The sequence below is a fragment of the Chrysemys picta genome, chromosome 1, assembly GCF_011386835.1.
Source record: "Chrysemys picta bellii isolate R12L10 chromosome 1, ASM1138683v2, whole genome shotgun sequence".
In the NCBI taxonomy this organism is placed as follows: Eukaryota; Metazoa; Chordata; order Testudines; family Emydidae; genus Chrysemys; species Chrysemys picta.
The window spans coordinates 347,830,009-347,857,980 of NC_088791.1; the positions used below are offsets into that span (position 1 = coordinate 347,830,009).

Sequence of the window (27,972 nt, forward strand, 5' to 3'; positions counted from 1 at the left end):
GCTGCCTTCCTAATCTTGCAAATCTAGAGGGGCTGCCTGAGTCTGTAAACCCCATGGGCCTGTTTCTGTCCAAATGAGCCGAGGCATTTATTCATAACTAGCCCGGATCATCAAAAGCACTTTATTAACTGTCTGATCTCCACCACCCGCCTGGGAGGTAGGGCATACAGCTCCTTGCTCACGCCAAGCTCACTAGAACATGCCTGCATGGGTGCACCAAGTCTCAACACAGTCCACGCCTTCCGCAAACAAGACACTAGATTCCAGCCATGACAAACTTTCACAATGTCTCCTGATTGCCGTGTTAGAACTCCCCATGACTTTGATGGGGTTTATTGCACAATCGCCTTGGCTGTGGGCCTGTGGCAGAGTGTTCTGGCTTTTTTATGACAGCAGGAACATTTTGCTGGGGTTGGCCGAGGAACAAAAGGAAATGACCCAAAGTATTAAAATACTGTTAACTCTTTCACTGGCCGGCCAATTGCTGCTCTGTCGCAGCCTCTGGAGAGATGATAAATACACCTTGAAAATACCAGAGCTCCCCTGGATTCCTTGTTGATGCAGCTAAGGACCAGATCATAAAACCATAGATCAGGGTTGGAAGGGACCTCAGGAGGTATCTAGACCAACCCCCTGCTCAAAGCAGGACCAACCCCAACTACATCATCCCAGCCAGGGCTTTGTCAAGCCAGGCCTTACAGATGGTTTTACATCAATATTAATACTAATTTAAGTGGTGCTTTACAAACAAATATAGACTCCCACACCTGCTCTGAGGGCTACTAGAGATTATCACCATGGTGGCCTAGTGAACAGGGGCGGCTCGAGGCACCAGCGCACCAAGCGCGTGCCCGGGGCGGCAAGCCGCAGGGGGTGGCCTGCCAGTCGCTGTGAGGGCGGCAGTCCCGCGGCGGGTACGCCAAAGGTGCGGGACTGGCATGCCGCCGAAGCTGCGTGACCAGCGGACCTCCCGCAGGCGCGCCGCCGGACCGCCATGTTTGGGGCAGCCCCGTGCCTCAGTTTCCCCACCGATCGCATGGGGCTCAGGACGCGACACGCTGCTGGGGGGGGCTGGGGACGAGCCGGGGCTGCCCAGAGGCAGTTGCCCGGGAGGGCGGGGGGGGTGTTCTCCTGCGCGCTGGGCGGGTTGGGGGGGTCGGTGCCAGGGGCCCGGGGGGGGGCAATTGTAGAGTTAACGTGTCCCGCAAGGGGGGGGGGGGTAATTCCCGCCCGACCCCAGCACTGGTGCCGTGGGACCCTGCGCGCGGGAGCAGCCCCGCCCCCCGGGGTTTTAACCCCCGCGCGCTGCCCCGCGTCACAGCGCCCCTGGCACGCGCAGCGCGGGGGGAGGGGCATGTAGCCGGCGGCCCCAGCAGCCCCTGGGGGCGGGACCTGCCCCACTTCCGGCCGCCGGGGTTGCCGAGGGGCGGGGCTAAGGCCAGCCACTGGCACGCCCCAGGCGGGGTGGGGGTGGGGACGCGATTTCTCGCTACCGACACGAGCCTCCCTAGTACGGCGCATGCGTAAGGCGAGGGGCTACCGCGGCTCCCACACCGTCACTTCCGGCGCGCAGGAAAATATGCTTCCAGGTCACGCCCTCCTTCCCCCGCCCGCAGTCTGGGCACGGCTCTGGTGTCCGGTGAGTGGAGCTGCCTCGTACCACTCCGCGTGGCTCCGGAGCTGGCCCGGAAGTCCCGCCCCCTAAGCCCCGCCCCTCTCGGGAACCCCGCCCCCTCCTACCCCTGGAGCCCCATCCCGGGTGCGACCCCCCCTCAAACCACGTGCACCGCCCCCCCCCCCCCCCGAGCCATGTCCACGCTCTTCCCCTCGCTCTTCCCGCGCGTCACCGAGTCCCTCTGGTTCAACCTGGACCGGCCCTGCGTGGACGAGAACGAGCTGCAGCAGCAGGAGCAGCAGCACCAGGCCTGGGTGAGCGGCGGGGCCCGGGGCTGAGCGGCGGGGGCCGGGGGGTGAGCGGCGGGGTCCCGGGGGTGCAGCGATGGGCGTCAGAGACCCAGTGCTGAGCTGCTGATGCTGGGGAGCTGGGCTGCAGGGAGAGCCCGCCTTCAGAGGAGATGTAAAATCAAGGTCCTGGGCTCTTGGGGTCATTAGATTCCCCCTGGCAGTTGTTTTGTGAGCCCCAGGGCCTGTGGGTAATCTCTGTAAATTCACAAAAAGAGCAGGAGTACTTGTGGCCCCTTAGAGACTAGCACGTTTATTTGAGCATAAGCTTTCGTAGGCTACAGCCCACTTCATCAGATGCATAGACTGGAACCTATAGTAGGAAGATATCTACACAGACCGAGCATGAAAAGGTGGAAGTAGCCATACCAACTCAGCGGGAAAAAACAAACTTGTGTAGTGATAATCTAGATGGCCCATTTCAGACAGTTGACCAGAGGTGCGAGGATACTTAACCTGGGGAAATAGATTCAACCTAAGGTACCACAAGTACTCCTGTTCTTTTTGCGGATATAGACTAACTCGGCTGCTACTCTGAAACCTGCGTAAATTCAGCCTGTGGTTTCAGTTGGATACAGTCTTCTCCACTTGCTGGCCTAAGCACATAACACAAGGCAACTTTTTAAGCAGCTGCCACCCAGAAGTGGCTGCATTTCAGCAGCAGTTTACCCTTGAATCTTTCGTGACCCAAGCGCTCCAGATTACTTAGCAGCTGGCATAATGGATCAGACAATTGTTCTATCTACTCTGGTGTCCTGCCTCTGCCAACGGCCAATCCTGGCTGTTTTAAAAGAAAGGGAATGGCTTTATTGCGCAATACCTTCCCAGGGTAAACCCAGGCTGATTTTTATCCCCCTCAGACAGTTGATTTGGAGGGTACTGTGCTGAGGCGTTGTGTAGCATCAGCTTTTTCAGACTGACTTTCCTCTGGCTGTTTTCCCCCCCAGCTGCAGAGTATTGCCGAAAAAGACAATAATTTGGTCCCTATAGGAAAACCTGCCTCCGAGGTAAGAATCCTGGCGCCCTTTTCCTGTGCTGTAGGGTTTTGGTTGTTAAGATCTGGAGGTTGTGCGGTTAACAATCCAATGTGCTGGGTTTTTAACTGGCTAAACAGGTGCACATAACTTCCTGCTGAGGATTCTGGGTAGTGTAGTCCAGTAGAGCGCTCACCTGTGCTGAGTAGTACTATAACTACAGCCCCATGAAATTATTTTTATTGGGGTTTTTTTGCGGGGGGGGGGGGGGGGGGGGGGATTTAGTGTTGTTCCATTTTATCCATGTGGGAGGCAGGGGGAATTGGGTTTTGCCCCTGGGGGGAGATGGGAAGCCCGGAGGGGGCGGGGCATTGGATCTTGCGTGGTGGGGAGAGACCCAGGGGGGTTGCAAGACAAGCCCACCCCACAGCAGCGCCTCCTGTTCTGCATGACTGGGCCCGGTTCCCTGCTCGGAGCGTTGCGACACGGCGCACAGGGTCAGCACCGCTGAGGTTTGGCCTGGCCACCCCTCCGTCGTGATGACAATGGGGTGGCCAGGCCAAATTTGAGTGAGTGGCGCTGCAGCCCTGCGTACCTGGGTGCAATGCCCAAAGCAGGGAGCCGGGCCCAGCCCCTTGGGAAAAGAGCCACCTCTGCAAGCGAGTTTGTTTAAAAGAGAACTGGGTAAATTCATGGCGGTTAAGTCCATTAATAGCTATTAGCCAGGATGGGTAAGGAATGGTGTCCCTAGCCTCTGTCTGTCAGAGGGTGGAGATGGATGTCAGGAGAGAGATCACTTGATCATTGCCTGTTAGGTTCACTCCCTCTGGGGCACCTGGCATTGGCCACTGTCGGTAGACAGGATACTGGCCTGGATGGACCTTTGGTCTGACCCAGTACGGCCGCACTTATGTTCTTATGTTTTATTTTGTGTTAGTTCCTACCCTGTTTCCCCGAAAATAAGACATCCTCCGAAAATAAGGCCTACTTACAGTTTTGCCTCTCCTTGTAATATAAGGCATCCCCCCGATAATAAGACCTCCCCGATAATAAGGCATCCACCGATAATAAGGCATTTTTCATTTCTGAAAAATAAGACATCCCCTGAAAATAAGACCTAGCGCATCTTTGGGAGCAAAAATTAATATAAGACACTGTCTTATTTTCGGGGAAACAGGGTATTTGCAAAAAATTTGTGGGGCCCTAACTATAATTAGAGCCATCACTAGAGGGCATTGGAACACTCTGTTCACATGTGACTGCCAGGGGCTCCTTGGGGTTCAGCTCCTTAGAAGCTCCCTGTGATCTGGAAAATGACGAGACCCTCCTCCCCTCCCTCAGGCTTGGAGCACCAGGGAGGCCATACACTCAGCCCACAATCTGGAGGGGCTCACTGTATTCCCACTAGCCACCGCCTCTGGAAAGGCGGTCTCCATGAAGCGAGACCCTGGCGGGGAGGAGGGAGAGATTCCATGCTAGGAAGCGGGGTGAATGGGAAGTGATCTGCTGTACTCTGCGACTCTCCTGTGTTCGTTAGTGGTGCGGTTCCTCCATGGGTCTGATGCTGAGTGGGGAGGGAGTGTCTCCCACCCCCGCCTTACCAGCTCACCACCCTTGGTGCGGAACTGAACTACAGGCTATGGGAGATCTGTGGGCCCCAGCATGTGGGTGGGTGAGCCGGAAGGGCTGCTGAGAGGAGGGAGAGTGCTGTGGGAGCTGATGGCACCGAGTACTGGTGCAGGGGGTTCTGGGACAGAGGACGGGTTGATTCCTAGGGTTGGGGGAGGGAAAGTGCCACCACGGGAGGCAAGAGCTGCAGAGCCAGGGGAATGGGGCTTAAGGGCCGTCTGGGGAGCGGTGCTGCAGGGGGCTGACAGCTGTGGGTTACCCTGGCGTCTGCAGCATTACGATGAGGAGGAAGAGGAGGATGATGAAGACGATGAAGACAGTGAAGAGGATTCCGAGGATGACGAGGACATGCAGGACATGGACGAGATGAACGATTATAACGAGTCCCCGGACGATGGGGAGATCAATGAGGTACGTTGGGGTGGGGCCTGGTGAACCTCAGCAGCTGAGCCACTCTCGCGTCCACAGATCCCAGTGCGTGGGGGAACACGCAGAGAGGTGGCTGGGATCTGTGGACGCGACACTACCCAGCTACGTCCATCTCCCAGCAGGGAAAGCAGCGATACCCAGGCAGGGGAGCAGGACAGGTCAATCTGGGAGTTTCCCCTAGCACCCCCGAGCCCCACGTGAGAATGAGCTGCCTGATCATCCAACCCCAGCTCCAGTCTCTGTTCCTGACACTGGGCTGATGAAACAACCTGTACAGATGGCTCACAGGACCCCCCATCGCAGGGGTCTCCAGGCAGCTTCCTCTCACTTTCTCAGCCCTGCTGGTAAATCCCTCCCTCTTGCTGCAGGAACCCTGTCGGGAGCTGGGAGAGCTCCAGGGATTGGTATTATTTCCAGAGACCGGAAGCAATTCCGAGCTGTCTCAGTGACTTTTCCAGTCACCCCCCGGGAGCTGGGGAATATCACTGTCCCAGGGCTTGGCTACACTTGCGAGTTAGAACACATTAAAGCAGCCCTGGGCACCCTAGCTCACTCCCCATCCACACTGGCAAGGCACGTAGAGCGCCCTGACTCCAGGGCTACAGCGCTCCTGGTATTCCACCTCGGCGAGAAGATTAACACTTGTTGCACGTTGGCTGAAACGCCCGGATGTCCGTGTGGACGAGGTGTTGCATTACTGCGCTCTGATCGGCCTCCGGAAATGTCCCATAATCCCCTTAAGTCAAGTGGCCACTCTTGTCATTGCTTTGGATATGCTCTTTGAAAGCTCCATTTCTGACAGCCGGCTGCTTATCTGCCCCGAGACAAAGCAAATATTACTGTGGAATGCTGTGTGTGAGAGAGAGAGAGGCGGCGGCGGAGAGGGGGGTCTGCTGCTATCTGAACTTACAAAACAGCATGCTGACATGCTCTCAGCCCCCCAAACCCCCCCCCCCACACACACATACACACAACATACTCCCTGTCACACTCTACCCCACCCCACTCATTTGAAAAGCACGTTGCTGCCACTTGCATGCTGGGATAGCTACCACAATGCAGTGCTCTCTGTGGCTATTGCAAGAGCTGCTAATGTGGCCACGCCAGTGCGCTGGCAGCTGTCAGTGTGGACAGACTGCAACGCTTTCCCTACCGCGCTCTCCGAAGGCTGGTTTAACTCACAGCGCTCTACAGCTGCAAGTGTAGCCATGCCCCCAGTCTGACAGACTGAGGAACAAAGATGCTGGTTTGTCCCATGTCACTTAGCAGCAGAGTTGAGAATAGAACCCAGGAGTCCTGCCTCCCATTTCCCGTCTCTCCCTCCCACAACGTGTCCCTTCCGAGGGCCAGCCTCACTGTGGGCTATCCGCTGGGAATGGACTCGGGAAAGCTGAAGGACTATCCTTCCTGTGTCGTTTGCCCAAGGTGGACATGGAAGGAGCTGAGCAAGACCAAGACCAGTGGATGATCTGACACGGCTGCATCTTGACCAGGTTAAAGGCTGCTGGCGTCCGCTGGAGCTGAAGGAGGGTAGGAGAGCTCTGCCTTCTGGCTTGGCATTGCCTAGGGGCATCAGATGGGACGGCTCGTCAGCACAGGGTCTGATGGACAGCAGCACTTGGAAGCCCTGGTTAGGGAAGTGTCCCTACTGCTGTCTGTCTCGTGATTATTTTGTGAACCGAATCTGGCTCAGCCTCAGGCCCCACAATGGAGCCAGCTGGAGAGAAGCTTTCGGTCTCAGCGCCTGCCCATGTTACCTGCGCCAGGGCAGCTGCTGTTAACGTACAGCTCTACATGGGATCACGGGACGACCGGGGTGGGACAGAGCAGCCGGGGCTGGCTTTGTGCATCTCTGGCGCTCACAGAAATGTGGGGGGGTTCCAATAAATAACACTTCAAAACAATTCTTTGAGGTTTTTTAATAGTAGTATTACAGTAGCACCTGGAAGTTCACCCAGGATTAAGGCCCCAGTGTGCTGGGTGCTGTACGTATATTTAGTAAGAGACCGTCTCTGTCACTTCATATAAAGGGGCTTCGCCCTACCATAGAGCCAGTGACCCAGGGAGCCGTTCTCATTTCACCTAATGGAGAGTAACCGGGATGCTCACCTGTCATTTCATTCCCAGAGTGACACATCAGAGAGCGCTTTACAAACCCCACTGTAACGTCCGTCTATCGCGCTGGGCCCAGGAAGTCCCCGGCGGCCAGGCAGTTTAGCTCAGCAATAAGTGGCCCGTCAGTGGCTTTGTTACAGTCTAAAGAACAGACAAAACCAACATGTTTCTCCTGGCTTGGCTCACACGGCCACATCTGGTCAGCAGCCTTTGCAATCAGGCTGCCCTGAGATAGGCCCCCGATTGCCGTGAGGCAGGAGCATAGTGCCTGAGTCGTGTAGATATGGGTGTGACGTTACGCCCCGTATTCTTCCTAGAAATAAGGTTATGCTACGAATATGGTCTAACTAAGAGAGACTGTGCAAGATGGGTCTTGTACGATATCAGTGGAAAGGTTATGATTTACTGAATGTGTTTATCCAATTGGTATGCATGTATCATTGTTGTATCTGAAGCTGGGAATATTGACCATGTCTCTGTATTTCAAATGGGCTACTTTGGATGAGGCCAAACAATGTTAGTGGCTTATTGAGGAAATGCACACAAGCGCCACCCCAGGAACTGTGTGCAATAGAAACCTCTCAGAGAGAGCTCTACAGAATGGGAATTCTTTGACCCAGGTCACAGCAAAAAAGCTTTCCAGTAAGTGGGGGGAAGATATAAAAGAGGGACAATGACAACGTGAGGGGTCCTCACTCTCCCTACAACAACACAGCTGAAAACACCTGAGGAACAAAGACTGATCTGGGAGAAGTGATGGTCCCAGGCTAAGATCTTTAGCTTGTGTAAGAAAACCTGGGAAAGCCGAGGCAACTTGTGCCTTAAGAATCTGCCAGCCCGTTTATCACTGAGGGTGAGAATTTGTTCATTTGTATCCTACCTATCTAGTGTGTTAAGCTCAGTCTGGGGCTTTTGTTTATTTACTAAGGTAATCTGCTTTGTTCTTTTGCTGTCCCTTTAACCTTAAGATTCACCTTTCGTGCCTGTCACGGTGGGCCCCAGTAATAAAGCTCACTTTGGGATCTGCTTGGCCCCCAAAGGCAGGTGTTTGGCTCCATCCATTAGAGAGGGTGGGGCGAGACACCAAGTTTGGCTCCAGGCCTAAAGTTGGGGGGTGGATGGATGTGGGGCTGGGTTGGTCCTATCTCAGGCTCACTACAGTGTGCAGAAAATGCTTAGCACTTAGCCAAACACTTCAAAGGGCTTTCAGTGGCAGTGCAGTGGGTAAGTACTTATCTGCCCCAAGTTAAGAACATACGAACGGCCATAGTGGGTCAGACCAAAGGTCCATCTAGCCCAGTATCCTGTCTTCCAACAGTGGCCAGTGCCAGATGCCCCAGAGGGAATGAACAGAACAGGTCATCATCAAGTGATCCATCCCCTGTTGCCCATTTCCAGCTTGTGGCAAACAGAAGCTAGGGACACCATCCCTTCCCATCCTGGTTAATAGCCATTGATGGACCTATTCTCCATGAACTTCTCTAGTTCTTTTTTGAACCCTGTTATAGTCTTGGCCTTCACAACATCCTCTGGCAAGGAGTTCCACAGGTTGACTGTGTGTTGTGTGAAAAAAATACTTCCTTTTGTTTGTTTTAAACCTGCTGCCTATTAATTTCATTTGATAGCCCCTAGTTCTTATGTTATGAGAAGGAGTAAATAACACTTCCTGATTTACTTAAGTCCCAGTCTTATTAATCTCTCCTCATACAGCAGCAGTTCTCATCCTAATAATTTTTGTTGCCCTTTTCTGAACCTTTTCCAAGTCCAATATTTCTTTTCTGAGATGGGGTGACCACATCTGCACGCAGTATTGAAGATGTGGGCGTACCATGGATTTATATAGAGGTAATATGATATTTTCTGTCTTCTTATCTGTAACATACAATAGTATTTGAGCTCATCACAAGCCACAATGGATTTATCGTCTCATACCCTATGCACAGCAGTGCAGTTATCCCCATTGTACAGAAGGGGAACTGAGGCATGGGGAAAATGGGACCTAGCCCAAGCAAGTCCGTGGTAGAGCAGGAAATTGAATTCAGCTCTAAGTCAGCACCCTAACCCCTGGACCATCCTTTCTCACTGTAGGAGCTTAGCACCTTCCATCTATGATAGATCAGTCCATATTTCACTCTAAACTCTGCCTTGTATTGCCATCTCCTAGGGTCAGAGTTAAGGTCACAGGATGATATTTTTGGGATTTATTTAAATATTGTGTCTGGAGGGTGGAGATATGCCTATCTCATAGAGCTGGACGGGACCTCAAAAGGTCATCGAGTCCAGCCCCCTGCCTTCACTAGCAGGACCAAGTACTGATTTTTGCCCCAGATCCCTAAGTGGCCCCCTCAAGGATTGAACTCACAACCCTGGGTTTAGCAGGCCAATGCTCAAACCACTGAGCTATCCCCCCCCCAATGAAGTGACTTTTGAAGCCTGAGAGAGGAGATGTGTCCCCCTGGCTTTACTGTCTGGTTTTTGTAAATGGGGTTTAGGAACCTTTTAGCACAGAGAGGTGAAGTGACTTGCCCAGTGAGCCAGGAACAGAGCCCCGGCGTTCTGCCACCCTCTCTGCTGGCCCGGGTGGTACACGCTCCGGCCTGCTTGGCTCAGGGAAGCCAGCTGATTACACTCCGGAGAACCAGCCAGTCACTAGTCCATGCTGTGTGCTCAGACCCATCTCCCAATCCCAGCTGAACCATAGGGTTCTGGTGGCCCTGGGTAACAAGGGCTGTCCCCTACATGAATGGTGCTCATAGTAACCGGCGGGGAGGAGCGCAGAGCAGGGGAGCTTGGTGTCACTGGGGGGAAAGGGGTTGCTTCCTAGGGTGGACACCCCCTGCAGGCTGCTTTGCTGCGCGCTGAGGGTCAGCCCAGCACTGCACAGGAACCCCGGAAAGACAAAGGCCCTGTCGCAGGACACAACAGGAGGGCCGGGATGACGGGGCTGCTTTCTTCTGGCCCTTTAAATCTCCAGATAGGGAAAGTTTGGAGGAGGGATTTGAAAGGGGGAGAGGGGGCCTAATGCCTGTGGGGGAGGGGCTAGGTCGGCAGTCCCAGGTGTAGGAGAAGGCATGAAGACAGGAGCAATGGGAGTGGGGCAAAAGGTGGGGGGCAAACAAAACCTCTGAGTGGTGGCTGCAGCCTGGGTGTGTGCACGCGTGCGCCGCTCGTTCATACAGTGCAGCAGACCTATCTGGGAGACTCCCGTTCCTTCACAAACAGTGCAGCTTGTGTGAACGTGAGTCTCATCTCACAGCTGCTGGTGTGAACGCAGAGTACTCTGGAGTCGCTCTGGATTCACGCCAGTGGAAATGAGAACAGACTCTGGCCCCTATACATACAGAGCAGAGACGGGCTCACGTGCAGATCGGGCAGCGTGGCGAGGCCGTATGCACGTGTGCACACACCCACCCACCAGACCCAGCCTTTGGGCATCTCTACATGGCCCCCAAGCCCAGACACCCCTCAGCTCTGGTGCAGCACCAGCTGGACCCCTGGCAGGGCAGGACGGGGCCCAGCCTGGCAGCCCCACCTTGGCCGCGAGAGCTCAGTCCAGGCCAGTGTAGGTGAGTTCGGCCATGCCGTCGGGGATGGCCCGGAAGTACTCCAAGCTGGTCCTGTGCATCTTGCACTGGTACTTGCCACAGGTCTTGACGTACTGCAGGAAATGGGGCGCGCCGGGGAAGACCACGTTGTCGGCCACAATGGTGGCTCCCTCGAGCAGCAGGCCGTGGGCCTCCAGCAGCTGCAGGTCCCGCAGGTAGCAGCGCTTCCAGTGGTCCATGAAGACAAAGTCGGCCTTGAGCAGGCCGTGCTTCTCCTTCAGCTGCGGGATCACCTCCTCTGAGGCGCCCACAATCAGCTCCACCTGCGCTGGGGAGAGGTGGGGAGGTCAGCGGGGGGTCCCCCCCAATGAACAGCATGGCCCTCCTGCGGGATTTCATGGCACGGTGCAAACCAAGGGGCCAACCAGCCTGGGATCGGCCCTTTAAAATGCAACCGTCTCTGGGGCGGAATTCAGCAGCTTGTTCAACAGCCAACTGGAACGCTGCTCGGCCATTTGAGACAGGAAGTGGAGAGGAGTAGCTCAGCCAGTTGAAACCACAGGGGGACCGGAGGCAATTGACACTCAGATCACACAGTCTGGGGAAGTGAGGCTACGAGATTGGGCGTTAACCAGTGTCTGGGCCAAATTCCGAGCCAAGGAATTCTGTTCTCCCATCTGCAATTCCCTTGGCTGGGGCCTATGCTGGCTGCTGCCCCCCGGTGCTGGAGCAGAAACGCTGTCGGGTTCTGCCCCCAGAACCACTCTCTCCTGGCAGCCTCTTTTCACTGAGGCTAGTTCAGAATAAGCTGGGAGCCAGCCATGCCTCTATAGTCCATGGAAAGCACTGGGGGAGGGGGCTACTCACAGTGTCCTCGTCGAAGCCGGCCAGGCGGATGACCTTCTCGGCCACTGCGGCATTGCGTGGGTCCATCTCCACGGTGTAGAGCCGGGCACCCATGGGCAAACACTGGGCCATGAGGATGGTGGCGTAACCACAGTACGTGCCCAGCTCTAGCACGGTGAGCGGCGTGTTCTCATAGATCAGACGGTCCAGGATCTTACCTAGAGGGCAGAAGGAGCCTCGCCAGGTCAGCTCACCTGGAGATGCGCGCGCCCCCTCCAGCCCCACACTCTAGGTAACCCACCCAGAAGGTGGAAAAGCCTGATGGGGCCATCTGGGCTCCCCAACCTTGGCCAGGGCAGGACTGTCCCCTGAGGTCTGTTCCCCAGGGCTCTGTCCTCTCCAGTTCTGATCACCCCAGGTAACACGGCTCCTAACCGGGGGAACTGATGTAAATCAAAAAGCGTTAAATCACCAGTTTTAATCGGCAAGGAGGAAACCTTGTTTTAAATCATCCATTTCAATCACGTTTTGCATTTGTACTTTTTCGTTACGTTTCCTCATGAAAGATTGTGGCTCACTGGTTTGTTACCATTGAAACATGTTGAGTTGCAAATAAATCTAGCCTCTGTAACTAAATGGGGGGCTTGTTTTGCCAACCTCCCGGAGGCTGAGCGACAGCTATACACATTGACTTAAGCAATGACTTCGCTTCATGGGCATTTCTTTAGATTCTTCATTTTTAGGTTTTTTTGTGTTAGAAAATTGTGAATGATGCATTTCCTTTTACTAGATGGTTAACTTTTTACTTGTGATTTGTGTGAAGATCTATTTGAATAGAAATTCAAATTCAATTAAAAATGCAAAAGAAAAAAAAGAAAAATTTAAACTAAAACTACCTTACATATGCTCAGGGCCGCCGAGAGCGGGTTCGGGCCCCCCAGCAAGGGCGGTGAAAATTTTTTTTCCGGGTCCCCCGGCAAGGGCGGACCGGCTAAACAGGGCCAACGAGAGCGGGGGAAGCCGGGCCCTGGGCCCCCTTCTGGACCGCCGGGCTCCGGTAAGGCGACGAGAGGGAGGGAAGCCGGGCCCTGGGCCTCCTTTCAGACCGTCGGGCCCCAGTAATTTGTACCGGCTTTTACCCCCCTCGTCGGCCCTGAATATGCTGCATACATAAGAAAAAAAAGTTTATCAAAACATATTTTTTATGTAAAACTAACTGATTTATTAAACCAAGGAAGTATGATGTGTCGTTAGTGAACTGAACTGATTGTTTCTGGTCACCACGTCCTTCAAGATTTTAGAACTAGTCGATCTCACCCTCTCACATACCTTGTTTTTATTCAGAGATTGGAAAAGGAATACAAGCTTTCCTGCTTTTTCAATTCTCACCTGGTTTAGGACATTGAATGAACTAGTCATTGAATCAAAGTGGCTGAATAAACTGAAATGAAGAAAATATTCTCGTTGCAGCCGTAGAAAAGGCTACTGGTATCAAAAGCTCGTTTAGCCCTTCAACAAAGTCTGGGTCCAAGGTCCGGTGACTTCCACCAGTTCAGTAATTTCACTTTTTGAAAAACTTGGCAGCAAACATGCACTACTTAGTATTTTGTGTATTTAATTTAGATTCTAATAAATTATAATAAGTTTAGGCCTTAACATAGGTTGCCAATTTCAAATTTAATTTTAAAGAGGTTTATTTAAATCCAAATAAACCTTGTATTTAATTTAAATGTTAAAAAATCCAATTTAAATAAAATAAAATCTGTTTTTTTTTTTAAATCATCCTTTTTTATCCATCCTGGCTCTCAGCCTCACCATCTGAGTGATGCTTCCCAGAGATCCTGTTCTTGGGACAATGTCTTTGAGAGGCTACCGAAAAGTCCCACTTCACCCCATTACTTCCAGCTGCTTCTAAGGAGGCAGAATGGCCTTGTGGTCAAGACACAGGGTTTGGCATTAGAGCTCCTAGGTTCTGCTCCCAAGTGCTGCCACAGTGATCTCAGGCAAGTTACTTTCCTGCTTGGTGCCTCAGTTTCCCTGTCTGCAAGGAAGGTAGCAGTTAGAGGCTAGTGTTTGTACAGGGCCTTTAGGTGCTGTGTCAGTGCTGAATAATAATAAACATTTGGCGCTCCTTGAAGGGTAGGTGCTAGAATAGGGCAAACTCTGAGTTTTCTTCACTGCCTTAAATGATTCCCCCCACTCCTTGACTTTTTACACCCTGGAACTCAGTTTACAAGTGGCTTTGCTCAATTCCTCGCATAGATCAGACTCTGTCCAGCAGAGGGCGATGATGACATATACATAGCGGCTCTTATAAATAGTCCCCGTTCCTCCCAACCATATCCCATTCCTCCCAGGAAAGCTCTAATGGGGGGGTGATGCTGCTGGAGAGATTCCCCTCCCCGGCTCCCCACCAGCTAACAGGGAATGCAGCCCCCACTGCTGATGTCCCACGTTGTTCAAGGGGAGGCGCTGGGTTAAGCACAGCTGTGCTCCCCCATACATGCCACCCCAGCTGCGGGTGGGACTACGTGATGTGCTGGCCCTATAGACAGCAGGCAATTTCTCCCCCTACCCTCAAACTCGCTCGCGCGCCTCCCGACGACGCAGCCCTGTTCTCAGCGCGCGTCTGGCAGGCGGGTCCGTAATCACGGAGCACTTTAGTCTGTGCCGTGGGCTCATGGCAGTGAAAGGCCAAAGGGTTTTGCAATGCTGGGACCACTGCCCTAACGCGCCAGCCATCAGCCTGAGCAAAGAATGGGGCCGCCGGCTGCGGCAGTCTCAGAAGGCAGGGAGTGTGCACTGCACGTAGGGGGACATTTACCTCTGGCACCACATACAGTCTCAAAATGGGGTTTCAGTGGGACTCCTAGGGTACTGGCTGTGACACTCCGCACCCCATACTCACCATAGGAATATGATTATGATATAATTATGATGCATCTTGTACAGATATGTCATTGCAGCCAAAGACTGAACGGCCGGGGAGGCTAATTCCCCCATCCCCTAGATCAGGGTTCCTGCAGGTCTGGGGATACTTCACTGAGGCTACTGGAAACAGAGACCCCGTGGTTCTCACTGGCCCCCAGGGCTCAGTGGCTGACGCAGCCTGTGCTGTTTAGTTTCCTGGCACGGCTCCTCCCTGAGGCCTGGGCTGGCAGCTGTGGACGGGACCCCCCGGGACACGGCTCTCCCGATAGCGTGCTGCTGCTCTCCGGTCCCCCGAGGAAAGCCGGGGTCTAGGCTGGCCATCGTGAATCAGCGCTGGGCCAGACCCAGGTGTATTTGTTTCCTGGCACGGCCCTGGCGTGTTTCCAACGTCAGCACCTCCCACCCAAAGCGGCTGCTCTGTCCTCCCAGGCTCAGCAGGCTGGAAACTTAACCCTCTGCCTGCAGCTCCTGGTATAAACCAGGGGACCCTCCCCCCTCCTCCACAGGGAGCGCAGCTGAGCAGGGGGCAGGTCTGGCCAGGCCGGCTTCCCCACACTGCTCCCTCTGTGGGAGCCAGGCATTGCCCGGACCAGGGACCCTGCCCGAGCTGGCTACTTCAGGCACCCGCAGCCCTGGGCTGGCTCATTTTAGGAGGGCTTGGGGGGCTGTAGCAGGAAGGCTCCCTGGAAGTCAGTCTCAGACTCCTCACCAGGAACTCTCCCTCCTGGCCTGCTCACTGGAACATCCTAGCTGTGGGGGGCTGGGGCTGGCCTCGCCTGCCCAGGCCTGCTGAGAGAACAAAGGGAGGGCCTAGATGAGCTCCCCTGTAGCTCCAGGGGAGCTACCCAGGGCTTGGGGAGCCAAGGGAGCACGGTTCTAATCCTAGCTTCCCACATGGGAGTGTTCATTAGTGATTGTGTCTATAGGAGACATTTTCATCCCCTCCCACTGGGAGGCCAGGAGTCTGTTCTTCCCCCAGCGTGGGGGCTTCTGCTGCAAAACTCTTCCCCATGGAGCCATCTAGTGAGGATTCAAACCCCCTGTGATGTTGCAGTCTATATGATTTTATAAAATATGCTAATGAGTGAATATAATGTAACTGGAATATGCTTCGTGCAAAAGGTCTCTTGTAAAGTATCATTACAAAGCTCATAATCTACTGAGTGTGATCATCCTATTAGTATAAACGTACCACTCTTGTATCTGAACCTAGAAATATAAAATATAACTCTGAGGACCTATTGTCATTATGCAAAGTTTGGGCCATTAATGGTGGTTTGGAATCTTGATGACTCCCATTAACCAGGACAATTGTCTGCAGGTGGCTGTGTTTTACCTGTAAGTCTCCCTGTATATGTGTGCTGGCAAGTGGGCAATGAAGTCTTGCAGTGACATGTGATCATGTCACCTGAACTGGAATCCATTTTTAACCTGGTGCATTTCCAGTGAAGGGGGGTGGAAACCCATAGGGACAAAGGGTTCCCGCCTTATGCAAAAGATATATAAAGGGGTGGAAGAGAACAAAGGGAAGGAGGAGCCAGCATGAGGAATCCCCTAGCTACCACCTGAGCTGGAACAAGCTCTGTACCAGGGGAAAGAATTTTGCCCAGGCCCGGAAGGTGTCCAGTCTGAGGAAAAAACGTACTGAAGCATCTCTGAGGGTGAGATTATCTGTATTCAGTTTGATTAGACATAGATTTGCCCATTTTATTTTATTTTGCTTGGTGACTTACTTTGTTCTGTCTGTTACTACTTGGAACCACTTAAATCCTACTTTCTGTATTTAATAAAATCACTTTTTACTTATTAATTAACCCAGAGTATGTATTAATACCTGAAGGAGCAAACAGCTGTGCCTATCTCTCTATCAGTGTTATAGAGGGCGAACAATTGATGAGTTTCCCCTGCATAAGCTTTATACAGGGTAAAACGGATTTATTTGGGTTTAGACCCCATTGGGAGTTGGGCATCTGAGTGCTTCTGAGTGCTAAAGACAAGCACACTTCTGTTAGCTGTTTTCAGGTAAACCTGCCGCTTTGGGGCAAGTGATTCAGACCCTGGGTCTGTGTTGGAGCAGACGGAGTGTCTGGCTCAGCGAGACGGTGCTGGGGCCCCAAGCTGGCAGGGAAGGCAGGGGTAGAAGTAGTCTTGGCACATTGGGTGGCAGCTCCCAAGGGGGTTTCTGTGATCCAACCCGTCACCCCCCAATCTGGCTTAGCTACAGCTGCTGCTTTGACTACTAGGCAGCATGGTCCTGGCTAACAGAGCTCGCTCTCTAGAAGCCTTGGAGGGGAAAGGTCGGGCAGCTCCCGCAGCAGCTATTCTAGAGCCAGATCTATTTTGAGGGAAGAATCCCTGCGCTGGCCTCGCACACTCGACCGACGTCCACGGATAGCGCAGAGTTCCCTGCAGAACGTGCATTCATTCTGGCTCTGCCAGGGTGGGGTCTCAGGCCTGGCTCACGTGGAATTTGACTGGGCTAAAGAGAATGACAGCGTCTGGGTGCTAAATGTTAATCCCCTGCACAGGTCTGTCCTGCCCACCCGCCTCTGCCTGGTTCAAAGGGAGAACAACAGCACAAAGACACCATGATGAGCTGGCTAGTGGCTGTGTGCACCACTGCCCTGTTCTAGGTGGAGTCAGGTCTGCTCTCCTGTGTGTCATAAGCCCTATACTGCACAGCTGTTAATGGGGATTCTCACTTGGCAGAGGCTGGAGCAGAAGGAGCTGCGTTCCATGCCCAGTGTTGAAGTTCTGAGCAATCATGCTGGACAGCACAGGAATGTAGTAAGAGGGCCAGGCTGGTGCTGGGGCAGAAGCCCTGCTGTTGTCACCACAGTATATGATTCAGCAGGGAGCGTGCTGGGGCAGCACTGAATTAAGGCCCCAGTGTGATGATGAGGGGCTGCATAGGGCAGGAGGGGACATAAAACGCGTTACTTGTGGCCACTAACGCTCACCGGGTATTTCTCACACGAGTTGTGGGGTTAATGCATGATATAAAAACGTAATAGAATGAGACTGAACTCCTGTGTCCTGGCCAAATTCCATCTGGGGTAATTACAGTACTTTTTACACCTCCCTACATTGCCAGTGGATTTGCTATTTCCCCCCTCTTCCTCTCTCAAATGGTCATGTGACGTTGCTGTGTGCTGTTGAACCGCTGCTGGGTTCCGCCCCAGAGGCGGCTGCATTTCAGTGCCGCACCCCCTCCAGGCTGGGCGAGCCCTTACCTTTGTGAGGCCCCACGTTGCTGAGGTACTCGCAGTGGTAGCACCACTGGTCGAAGGTCTCGAGGATGTGGTGGGGGTCGCCGGGGATGGCATGCGTGAGGACGTACTGGAAGGCCCGCTCCTCCCGGGAGATGCCCGTCAGGCAGTCCTGCAGCCGGCGCACCAGCACCGCCCGGTAGAAGAGCAGGAAGTAGTGCCGGTAGCGGATGATCAAGGTGACCAGGAAGGGGATGAAGGCCAGAGCAATGGCTGGGGAGACCATCTCAGCAGCAGTGCAGAGCAGAGGGTGGGTGGGAGCCCCACAGACCTAGACACCAAAGGGTGGGTGAGGGGGCCGGAGCATGGATCCATCTGGGTGAGTGTAACCTGCTGGGCCAGGGATGTTACGTATCCTCCTCGAGCAGCGGGCCCACATCAGAGGATAACAGCCTACTACTACTACAGCTACCAGCGATTTCATACCCTTCGCTTGCTGCTTGTGAGCTCACCGGGACGGGAATTGTATCTTCCTAAAGCGTTGGAAAAGCTTGTGAGATCTACCATAATACAGCTGAGGCATAACCTAGCTAATGGGGGTGTGTGTGGGGATTTTTATGTCCCATTCCCCCCCTCCCGCCCCGCCCCGCCTCCTGTGGCAGACGGAGAGCCCAGCTGCTGCGTGTCAGCGTCGGAGCAGAGCTGTCAACATGTGGAGACCGTTCACAAGGGACAATCAGCCAGAATACATTGTGGGGGCGGTTAGGTTCCCAGCCCAGGAAGAGTCTGGTTTGGCCTCATCTGGCACTTTACACATATTACAGTAACTACTTAGTTGCTGTACTCCTCTCTTGTAGGTGCAATCCCCTCCCCCCCCCATGTTGCAGATGGGGAAACTGAGGCACAGAGCCATTACAGCCACAGTCTCCAAACTTGGGCATCTGAAGTGAAGCACAAAAGCCCTGAGGTTTCTTAGGGGCTGGTCACCCCGCAGTTCCCACCAAAGCTGAGAGAAGCTGGAGGCGCTCGGCCCGCTCGGGATTTCAAAGCCTCTCTCTGGGCGCCCGTTTGAACGCCCCAGGTCAGAGGCTCACGTTGCATCGTCTCTGTTACAGTGGGGTCGGGAGCCACTGACGCCAGCGGTTACTGTTACCAGCCTCAGCGCCTGGCTCAGGCCCTCGCTCCGCCCTCGAGCCGCGCTGCCTCTGGCTCTGGCGAGTGGCCCCTCAGGTGGGCCAGGTCTGGCTGGCTCGCTGGCGGAAGGAAGCTCCCTGCAGCCCTACACCCAGGTCACACCGGCCCTACAGCTGTCCCTTGCTATGGGAGCTTCCCCAAAACTCGGGGCCTGGATTTCCCAGGCGTGAGGGGACAGGGAGCAGATTTCAGCCCGTGTGACCCGTCTGCAGAGGTTACCTGGCTGTCTGCAGGAAAGGGCGAGGTGATGGCTCAGCCTGGGGTCTGCTCACGGCTACAGTAGCGAGTGGCCCGAGCGGCCCCCCCCGGCGCGTTTGTGCGTGTCACTGAGAGCAGGAGCTCGCCGGTAGCTGTTTAAATCAACCCTGAGATTCTCCTTCACACGGATAAGACTCAGGGGGCCCCCCCGGCCCCGAGTCTGGCTTTCCATCAGGAAATCCAGTTACCAGGCTCCTCAGGAGTTTCTCCAGCGTCGGAGGCCCCCCAAGGTGGCGCAGAGCTGCCCCAGCTGTCCCTGTGCCAAGTCCCACTGCAGCCTATGGTGCCGGTGTAACCCCCACAGACCCCAGTCGTTGGCGGGCGGGATCAAACCGGGGACCTCTGAGCTTAGTGCATGAGCCTCTAGTGCTGCGTGAGCTAAAAGCCGCATCCCTTCCCCCAACACCCCCGTCTCACGCCCCACTTCCACCAGGGCATGAAGTGTAGCCAGAGGAAAATGCTGCCTCTTGGATTCCCCTTAGCCAGCCTCGGGCTCCCCGCCCCAGAGCTGTTCGGAGGGCCTTGCCCCAGTATCTGCTGCCGCTGTATCTTCCAGCTAGGGCTGCCCCTGTCTCCCACGTTGCCTGTAGCTAGCATGAGATGAGATGAGCGCCTACCTGTCTGTTCCTTGCCAGCCTGCAGCCAAGGGATGGTCTGCGGAGCCTTTTGGCGCTCGCCCGGGCACCGCTGGCAGTGAGAGACCAGCTGCCCTCCCTCAGCTTCGCTACCCACTCAATTATTGATTGTGTAACCCAATACACTGCAGGAGCCCAGCTCGGGTTACTGGCCCCGTCTGTGCAGGCCGCGGCGCTGCCCCTTTACCGGGCAGCGTCGCTGGGCTGAGCCCCCTGGCACTCTGCTGGGCTGAGCCCCCTGGCACTCTGCTGCGGACACCCTGGAAAGGTTCCTCTTCTCTAGGGGCACCTCGGCCATTTCCAGGGCAAGGGCACCGGGCATATGGTGCACCACTGCCCGGGGGGGGGGGGAGGGGGCAAAGAGCTGCAGGCAAAGTGCAGTCAGCAGATGTTGCTGAATGTCGATGGTCCGTCCGGTTTGCACCAGCCACTTTCCACGCTGCGGGGGCAGATCTTACTCATGGTGCTTTGGCATTTCAAAGAACTGGGCTAATTGCTGGCCAGCCCCTCTGGAGGTCGGGTATCATAATTAACACCCTAGGGTAAAGCTAGGAGCAAGGAGGGATAGCTCGGTGGTTTGAGCATTGGCCTGCTAAACTCAGAGTTGGGAGCTCAATCCTTGAGGGGGCCACTTAGGGATCTGGGACCAAATCAGTACTTGGGCCTGCTAGTGAAGGCAGGGGGCTGGACTCGATGATCTTTCAAGGTCCCTTCCAGCTTTATGAGGTAGGTATATCTCCATATATATTAAGGAAGTTAGGGGATTTGCCCAAGGTCATGAAGACAGTGTCCTATGTATCTATCTTTGGGTTTTCTCCGGCAAACTTTGCCATCATATCTAAGTGCTTCCCAGGGAAATTACATCTGCTGGGCAAGGTTCCCAGTAGGTCTCCTGGAGGCTTCTGCTCCTTTCTCTTCCTGGGCACGGCAGGAAATCCATAGTGAGGAGGAGGCTCTTCACGCCCAGCAGTAGCCGGATGCTGGATTCATCTCATTTCCTTGGCAAACTTATTCCGTAGCCAAATCCCTCCCCCGGCAAACGGCTTGGGCCCGAGCCTCAGCTGGTGTCTCAGTGCAGCTCCACTGCTGTCACATCGGTTTACACCATGTCAGACTCTGGCCCTGTACCTCTCACTCCTGCACTCTGGGGCTGCACTGTCCCGGAGGGCACAATTGCCTGGGCAGGCCACGACTCACAGCTGGAGATGAGTCCCGCCCTGTCGATAAGAGGGGTTTTGGGGGCTCCTAAGGAGAGTCAATCCAACCCCCCCCCCCGAGTCTCCCAGACAAACCTCTGTGTCTTTGGTTTTCTATCTATCCCAAGGGACTAATAACAATGAGTTGCAGTGTTTCATCGATGGATCTGAAAGCACTTGACAAAGATGGAGTCACAGGCGTAGCCCCGTGCTACGGATGGGGAAACCGAGGCACGGAGAGATGGGGAAACTTGCCCCAAAGGCCTCATTGCAAACAGGAATCTGAACGATTTGTGGTATTTCCAGGGCACACATCACCCTCCCCTCTGCAAGCCGGGTGGTTATGGCGGGTCCCCTGTCACCTAGTCCCTTTTCTCTTACCGTTCCACCCTGTTTTCCACAGTGAGATTTCCTATAGTCCAAGAGAGGCACTGCCTCTTTGGGACCTCAGCTGTAACCACAGAGCCTGTCCCCCCAACCCCTGGCTACAGCCCCATTACCCGCCCCCATCTCTGACAGGCACTGCCTCTTTGGGACCTCAGCTGTAACCACCGAGCCCGTCCCCCCAACCCCTGGCTACACCCCCCCTTTACCTACCCCCATCTCTGACAGGCACTACCTCTTTGGGACCTCAGCTGTAACCACAGAGCCTATCTGCCAGGCAACCCAGGATTAGGGTGACCGGATGTTTCACTCCATATTCTTTATGAAAATATGCTTACAATATGAATATGACAGAACTGAGCTATACTTTATGCCAGGTGGCTCATGTGAGAGATCATTGGAAAGGTTCTGATTTACTGAATGCGATTATCCAATGTGTATGCCTGTATCATTTCTGTAGCTGAAGTTAGGAATATTGATCTGTATTTCAACTATGCTACTTCGGGTGACGCCCACTGCTCACACTTCAGGTACAACAATGGAAAAGCCAGGCAGGGCTGATGGCCCATCAGCGAGGACAATGGACTGGGAAAAGACTTGGCCTTCCTAAGGACGCTCCCTACTGCCACTGACTCATGGACGCTGTGATCCTACAGAGTCAGTTGGTCTTGTCACCTGATACTAAACATTACCTGGCACTTCTTGTAACTTTCCACTGGAAGGGGGGGAGGGGTCAACTTTGGGAAACAAAGAATTCCCGCCTTGTGTCAATCCTATTTAAGCGTGGGGAGGAAGGCAAACGGGACTCCCCCTCTCCATGGCCTGTCTGCCCAAGGACTGCAAAAGCCACCTGAAGGGAAGGCAAGGGGGGAGTCCAGACTGAGACAGGGGTCTGAAAAGGAATATAACTGGAACTCTGAACCACAGAAACTTTGCAACCTGCCTAAAATAACATCTAAGGTGAGAATGTATATTTTGTAACCTGTTTCTTAAGTATATCAAGCTTAGTTTGGGTATTTTGCTTTATTTGGTCAGTAATCTGCTTTGTTCTGCCTGTTATCTCTTATATTCACTTAAAATTCACCTTTTTCAGTTAATAAACTTATTTCTTCTTTATCATATAACCCGGTTTATGTAATTTCTATCTGGGGGGGGGCAAGAAGTTGTGCATATCTCCCTCCACATTGAGGGAGGGAGCGAATTTCACAAAAGCTTTGGGTTTGTCCCCCTTAAAGGGAGTGGACAGTGTCGGGGCAAGTCCCAAAGGTGAATCTTTCCCGAGCGGATTCTGTCTCTCTCTGTGCCACTGGGCGTAGCTGGAAGAGGCTGGTGAGCCTAACCCACCAAGGCCAGGTAAAGGGGACCCAGGCTGGCAAAATAGGCTGACTCAGGGGCACCCCAGCACATCGGGTGACATCCCAAAGGGCCCAAACCCGTCACATCCGGTATCAGGGGCTTTGTCTTATATAGGCAACCATGCCCTCCCCCCCACCACCACAAAAAAGTGTCCCCATTTTTCACACTTGTGTTCTGGTCCCCTTACGTAGGAGCAATCCATGTCTGAGCCCCCACACTGCTGCTAGGGGTGAGGGGAGATTGTCACACATGGGAATGCATAAAACTCCCTCCCCCATGAAAAATGAACTGGGGCCCCCAGTGCAGCCTCTTCCCCTCAAATATGGGCAATTATTGCCCTGCTGGTCTCTCTGCGATCCCCGTAGCTTTCCTGCTTCAGCCCCCTGCCCAAACCTCACACCCTCCTGGAGGAAAACCGAACCTGGCAGCCCTGCTCCCCCTGCACACGCCGGCTCACTCACATGCTCTCTGTCGTGCACACGCCCCTGCTCATTGGCGCTGACACAGGCTCTTTCGACGAAGCGGGGGATACTTTTTTTTATCATTTCAAACTCTTATTTTTCAAACAAGACACCTCGGCCCCCAGCCGCTCGGCGTGTCATTCTCAGCCCTTTAAACCATGACTTCCCACAAGCAAATGCAGCACCCAGAGTCACAGACGAGAGGGTTTGTGTTAACGGAAAAGTAACTTTCAGCCACTATTTAATCCCTCGACAATACCACTACTACCATTAGGCAAGGAGACAGGGGTATTCCGCGGGGAAGTTTGGATGGGATGGATGAGAACAAAAAGAATTTCACCCCCTACCGCTGCCTATTCCCAGCACTAGTGAGCTTGGGGTGGGGGGATTTCCAGGTGGGGTTTCCACTTTCTGAAACTCCTGCGAGACCAGGAGGAGAGGGACAGTTGTCTGGAGCTCAGTGGTGCCTCCTTCAGGGAAGCGAAGCAAATGGTGTTTGCCCAGGTGCTGGAGTCATGAGCAGTCTTTGGTGGATGGTCTTGGGGCAGGCAGGCAGTAAGAGTGGGGTGGAGGGAATGGGGTGGTGGGGAAGGATCACATTCCAGTGGGATGACGGGGGGGAGGGGCGGGGTGAAGCCTCCACGAACTGGGTTGCTTGTTCTTATCATGGATGCTGGATGGGCTCCGCATTCCCTCGTTACCGTGCTGTGCGAACCCTACAGAGAGAGTGGTGAGAGTGTGGAAAAGCTGGGCTGCGTGAGCCTAATTCCCCGCCAATGGACTGGCTCCTCAGACATTCTCCAGTGTCACAGGGTCGCCGAGCAGTTTGTAGCAGATCACAAAGTAGGGGTAGCACTGGGAGTTGTCGAAGATCACGTAGACGCCGGGCTTGTGGGCGTTGTCGCTGCAGGAGTCGTAGCGACACCTGCAGGATTCCCTCACCGGCGGCTGGGTGTACCCGGGACTCCCTAACACCCACTTGCCCACCAGGACCTTGGCCAGGAACATGTGGCGGCGGTCGGCGCGGTTGGCCAGAGCGAAGATGTGGGCGCAGTTGGCGTAGCAGGAGAAGTAGCTGCCATGGCCGTACTGGGCACCATGCTTTCCAGAGAGATGGGGGTTAAAGTTCGCCCGGCAGATGGGCTCCACGTTGTCGGCTGAGGTCCCGTGGAAGAGGTGCCTCTCCAGGAGCCGCATCTCCTGGGCCAAGAGTCCTCGGGACATTCGCTCCTTCTGGCTGAGGTGGGTGTAAAGGATAAACAAGGGGGTTTAGAGTCACTGCTGGTGCACCCCCACTATCTGCTCCCCTGGCCACTGAACACCTCAGCGGGGGATCCAGACACGAGCCCAATTCCCTCTATGACGCGTACGTTCTCTCTTCTTGCTGTCCTGCATCTTCCTCACTAAACAGCTCGGCATCTCCTGCCCGGTCAGGTGCTGCACCGCCTGCCTCAGGCGACTCCCCTCAACCCCACTCCTCTCTCTGCTCAGGATTCTCCCAGCTCCCTCTCCTCTCCTGGGTCCATCCCACCCCGCTTCCTCTCCTCCACCCCAGGCTCTGGCTGGGACGTGTCTCTTCTTCTCTCAACCTCCAACCCCATCACTCACTTGTCTCTCTCACCCCCTCGCTCATCATCGTCAGCCTCTCTACCCTCTGCCTCCTTTCCCTCGGCCTTCCTTTCCCTCGGCCTCCCCAATTCACCACAGAGCGTTCCTTCACCACGACCTGCTCTCCAGCAGCTGGCCCGTTTCCCTTCGCCTCCAAACTCCTCATTGCCTCTTCCTCTCATCCCGCCCTCAGTCCCCCCAATCTGCCCCCAAGACTGTTCCCAGGTGGCTCCTTCAGGCCCGGGCGAGGGCCCCCCCTCATCCTGATGCATCTCTCCCTCCCCTGGGCATCCCATGATGCTGTGCTGTCCCGGCTCCCAGCCCCTCAGCCTTCATGCCCCTCCTCACAGCACGCCTCTTTCCTGAAGCCCTCTGAAGTCTTTCTGTCGAGCCGGATATGGTTGGAAAGGACACGCTCCAGGTCAGCCGCAAGACAACAGGGTTGGAGTCGCTGAGGAAAATTCTGAGGCCAGATGATTGTACCCCTGCGATGGGTCTCCTGAACCAACCCTTAGATACTCCTCCCTTAGGCCCACCCAGAGAAGATAACCCACCTAGTCATGCCCACAGCACCGGCGTCAATGGCTTAATGGTGGGGTTAAAGCCGGTGACCTGGTCTGACCCCTGCCCCATCTCTTGCAGAATCCGTTCCTCTTCCTACCTGCTGTATTTTTTCCAGAGTGCATCGTTCCGGATCCTGTAAATCTTCAGCACCAGCACCATGTCCTCTGGGACAGACGCGTGGAAGAGCTCACAGATCTTGCGGTACACCGCTTCCGACGAGGCCACCTCTGCATGAAGGAAGGCCTGGCCACAGGGCGGCTGGGGAACCCAGGCGGCTGGGTATGGGCCACAATACCCGTCTGTGGGTCTCTCCCCGGGGATGATGGATGTGGAAAGATGGAAGAGTCCCCAGGAGCCCCTAGGGACTGTCCTAAGGAGATAAGGAGATGGGAGATGCTGGCCAGTCAGAACGTAGCTTGGATCCCTCCAGCCATGGAACTGCCCAGGGAGTCACTTACCGCAGATACCGTGCCATGCAGCTCAGGGAACGGTAGGCAGGTCGGCGCTGGATCTGGATGGGTTGGACAGATCTCTGGCCTTCAGTGCTCCACTGAGGGGGTCTCAGATCCAGGGTGTAGAGCCTGCCCTGGAGCCAAAAGGTGGGTTCCTGGGAGCCCCTCTCCAAGGCTGCGAGGAGGTCGCGGGGGACAGGCTGAGCAGAGAGCGGAAGGAAAGTCGAGCCCTTAGCGTGACTGAAAGAGGAAAACCCTTACACGCATTGCTCCTTGCCACAGGACCCAGTCCTGCCCTGGAGGAACCGTCCAGTCCCGGGAAACCAGTCTCCAGCTTCATCCAACCCTGGGCCGGCCATCCCATCTCCCCGGGATGCGCCAGCCCTACTTTGGAGAGCTCCCCCTCGCCCCCCCTTTGGGATCCCCCTCCCCCTTCACCTCCTGGTAACGCTGCCACGTGTCTCTGTGCTTCCAGTACACCTGCCACCTGGTGTGGAAGCGAGGATTCTGCTTCCAGTCCGAGGTGCTGCCCAGCCGCCTCACTCCATTAATCACGTCCGAATAGTCCATCTCCATGGTGTCCAGGTCCAGGATCCCAGACAACTGGTTCCTAAGAGGGGAAAATAATCTCACCTGTCGGCCCTAGGGGGCCCTTTTCGGGGAGGGGTCGGGACCGGGGTTCCCCAAACCACCTACAGTGGGGGAAATCTGAGGCACTCCCAGTACGCGGCTCCTTCCGCTTTTCCCTAGAGCTTCTGACCGGGAGACGCTGGGGAACCTGCCTAGCCAGCACTCCTGCCCTGGCTGGGATGGGAGCAGCTGGGAGATCGCTCCCCAGAGCCTGGTGCAGGCCCCCGTGGGGACAGACGGGGCGGGAGCGTTCCCATCCCGTACCTGCCCAAGAACCGCACGAGGCCATTTGTAGCGTCGCTGTAGAGCTTCTCCAAGTGACGCTGAGACGAGTCGCTCAGACTCTGCCACTCCACCCTTCTGCTCCCCCTGATCTGCCAGTGGAAGGGGTAGCGGGTGTGGTGGAGTGGGCAGCTCTCCCTCCGGGGGCAGTGCCCGAGCAGGAAGCCGTCACAGATCTGGATGCCGTCTTCCTGGTGGACATGGAAGGGGACCCCGTCCTTGCTGACCCATCGCTCCGTGGAAGGTGGGAAGCTGCACCAGCGTTTGGCAGGCATGGGGGATGGACTCTGGGGGGCCGCATCCCTCGTGGATGACGTAGGGGAGCCAGGGCTCACAGTGTCGGAAGAACTCAGATCCTGGATAGTTTGGGGAGCGGGAGAGATGGAGACACTTTAAGACAGGGGCGGGCAAACTTTTTGGCCTGAGGGCCACATCGCGTTTAGGAAATTGTATGGAGGGCCGGTTAGGGGAGGCTGTGCCTCCCCAAACAGCCAGGCGTGGCCCGGCCCCCACCCCCTATCCGACCCCTCCTGCTTCTCGCCCCGATGCCCCGCCCGGACTCCTGCCCCATCCAACCCCCCCGTTCCCTGTCCCCTTACAGCCCCCAGAAGCCCCGCCCCTGAGTGCCCCCCGCCACCCCATCCAACCCCTCCTCTCATTCCTGACTTCCCCCTCAGGACCCCTGCCCCATCCAACCACCCCTTCTCCCTGTCCCCTTACCGCCCCTGGAACCCCTGCCCCTAACTGCCCCCTGCTTCCCCATCCAACCCCTGCTCCTTCCTGACTGCCCCCCCCAGGACCCCTGCCCCATCCAACCACCCCTTCTCCCTGTCCCCTGACCGCCCCTGGAACCCCTGCCCCTGACTGCCCCCCGCCGCCCTATCCAACCCCCCCTCCTTCCTGACTGCCCATCCGGGACCCCTGCCCCCATTCAACCCCCCCTGTTCTCTCCCCAACCACCCTGCTCCCTAGCCACACCCCCGCCTCCGGACCACACCCCCGAACTCCCCTGCTCTCTATCCAACTCCCCCTGCTCCCTGCCCCCTTATCGCGCTGCCTGGAGCACTGGTAGCTGGAGCCAGCCATGCTGTCGCCACGGCGCAGCACAGAGACCGGGGCAGGCCGGGCTCTGCAGCGGCACTGCCCCAGGAGCTCGCAGTCCCACTGCCCAGAGCATTGCGCCGGCGGTGGAGGGAGCTGAGGAGGCGGGGGAAGGGAGACAGCTGGGGAGGGGCCAGGGCGAGCCTCCCGGGCCAGGAGCTCAGGGGCCGGGCAGGAGGGTCCCACAGGCCGGATGTGGCCCGCGGGCCAT

General features: G+C 55.4%; 3 protein-coding genes across 4 annotated transcripts; 1 reads left to right on the plus strand and 2 right to left on the minus strand.

Moving 5' to 3' along the window:
- The first annotated feature begins 1,418 nt into the window (after window positions 1-1,418).
- On the plus strand, window positions 1,419-8,147 carry ANAPC15 (anaphase promoting complex subunit 15). 2 transcript variants are annotated; one of them, XM_005292190.4, is made up of 4 exons: window positions 1,419-1,929; window positions 2,910-2,969; window positions 4,839-4,976; window positions 6,420-8,147. In XM_005292190.4, exons 1-4 carry the CDS (start codon window positions 1,810-1,812, stop codon window positions 6,465-6,467), a joined length of 366 nt encoding a protein of 121 aa, XP_005292247.1. In that variant the 5' UTR covers window positions 1,419-1,809; the 3' UTR covers window positions 6,468-8,147. The 2 variants fall into 2 exon arrangements, with proteins under 2 accessions (XP_005292247.1, XP_065452586.1); XM_065596514.1 differs by having other exon boundaries at window positions 1,505-1,639; window positions 6,420-6,606.
- On the minus strand, window positions 6,902-18,063 carry TOMT (transmembrane O-methyltransferase). The gene is made up of 3 exons (XM_008172759.4): window positions 17,665-18,063; window positions 11,522-11,718; window positions 6,902-10,977 (listed from the first exon to the last, which is right to left on the minus strand). The coding sequence occupies exons 1-3, from the start codon at window positions 17,924-17,926 to the stop codon at window positions 10,657-10,659; spliced, it is 780 nt and encodes a 259-aa protein (XP_008170981.1). The 5' UTR covers window positions 17,927-18,063; the 3' UTR covers window positions 6,902-10,656.
- A 5,267-nt stretch (window positions 18,064-23,330) lies between these two features.
- Window positions 23,331-27,038, minus strand: LOC122172148 (protein mono-ADP-ribosyltransferase TIPARP-like). The gene is made up of 5 exons (XM_042840207.2): window positions 26,643-27,038; window positions 26,187-26,358; window positions 25,755-25,948; window positions 25,394-25,666; window positions 23,331-24,361 (listed from the first exon to the last, which is right to left on the minus strand). The coding sequence occupies exons 1-5, from the start codon at window positions 26,933-26,935 to the stop codon at window positions 23,914-23,916; spliced, it is 1,380 nt and encodes a 459-aa protein (XP_042696141.1). The 5' UTR covers window positions 26,936-27,038; the 3' UTR covers window positions 23,331-23,913.
- Window positions 27,039-27,972: the final 934 nt, after the last annotated feature.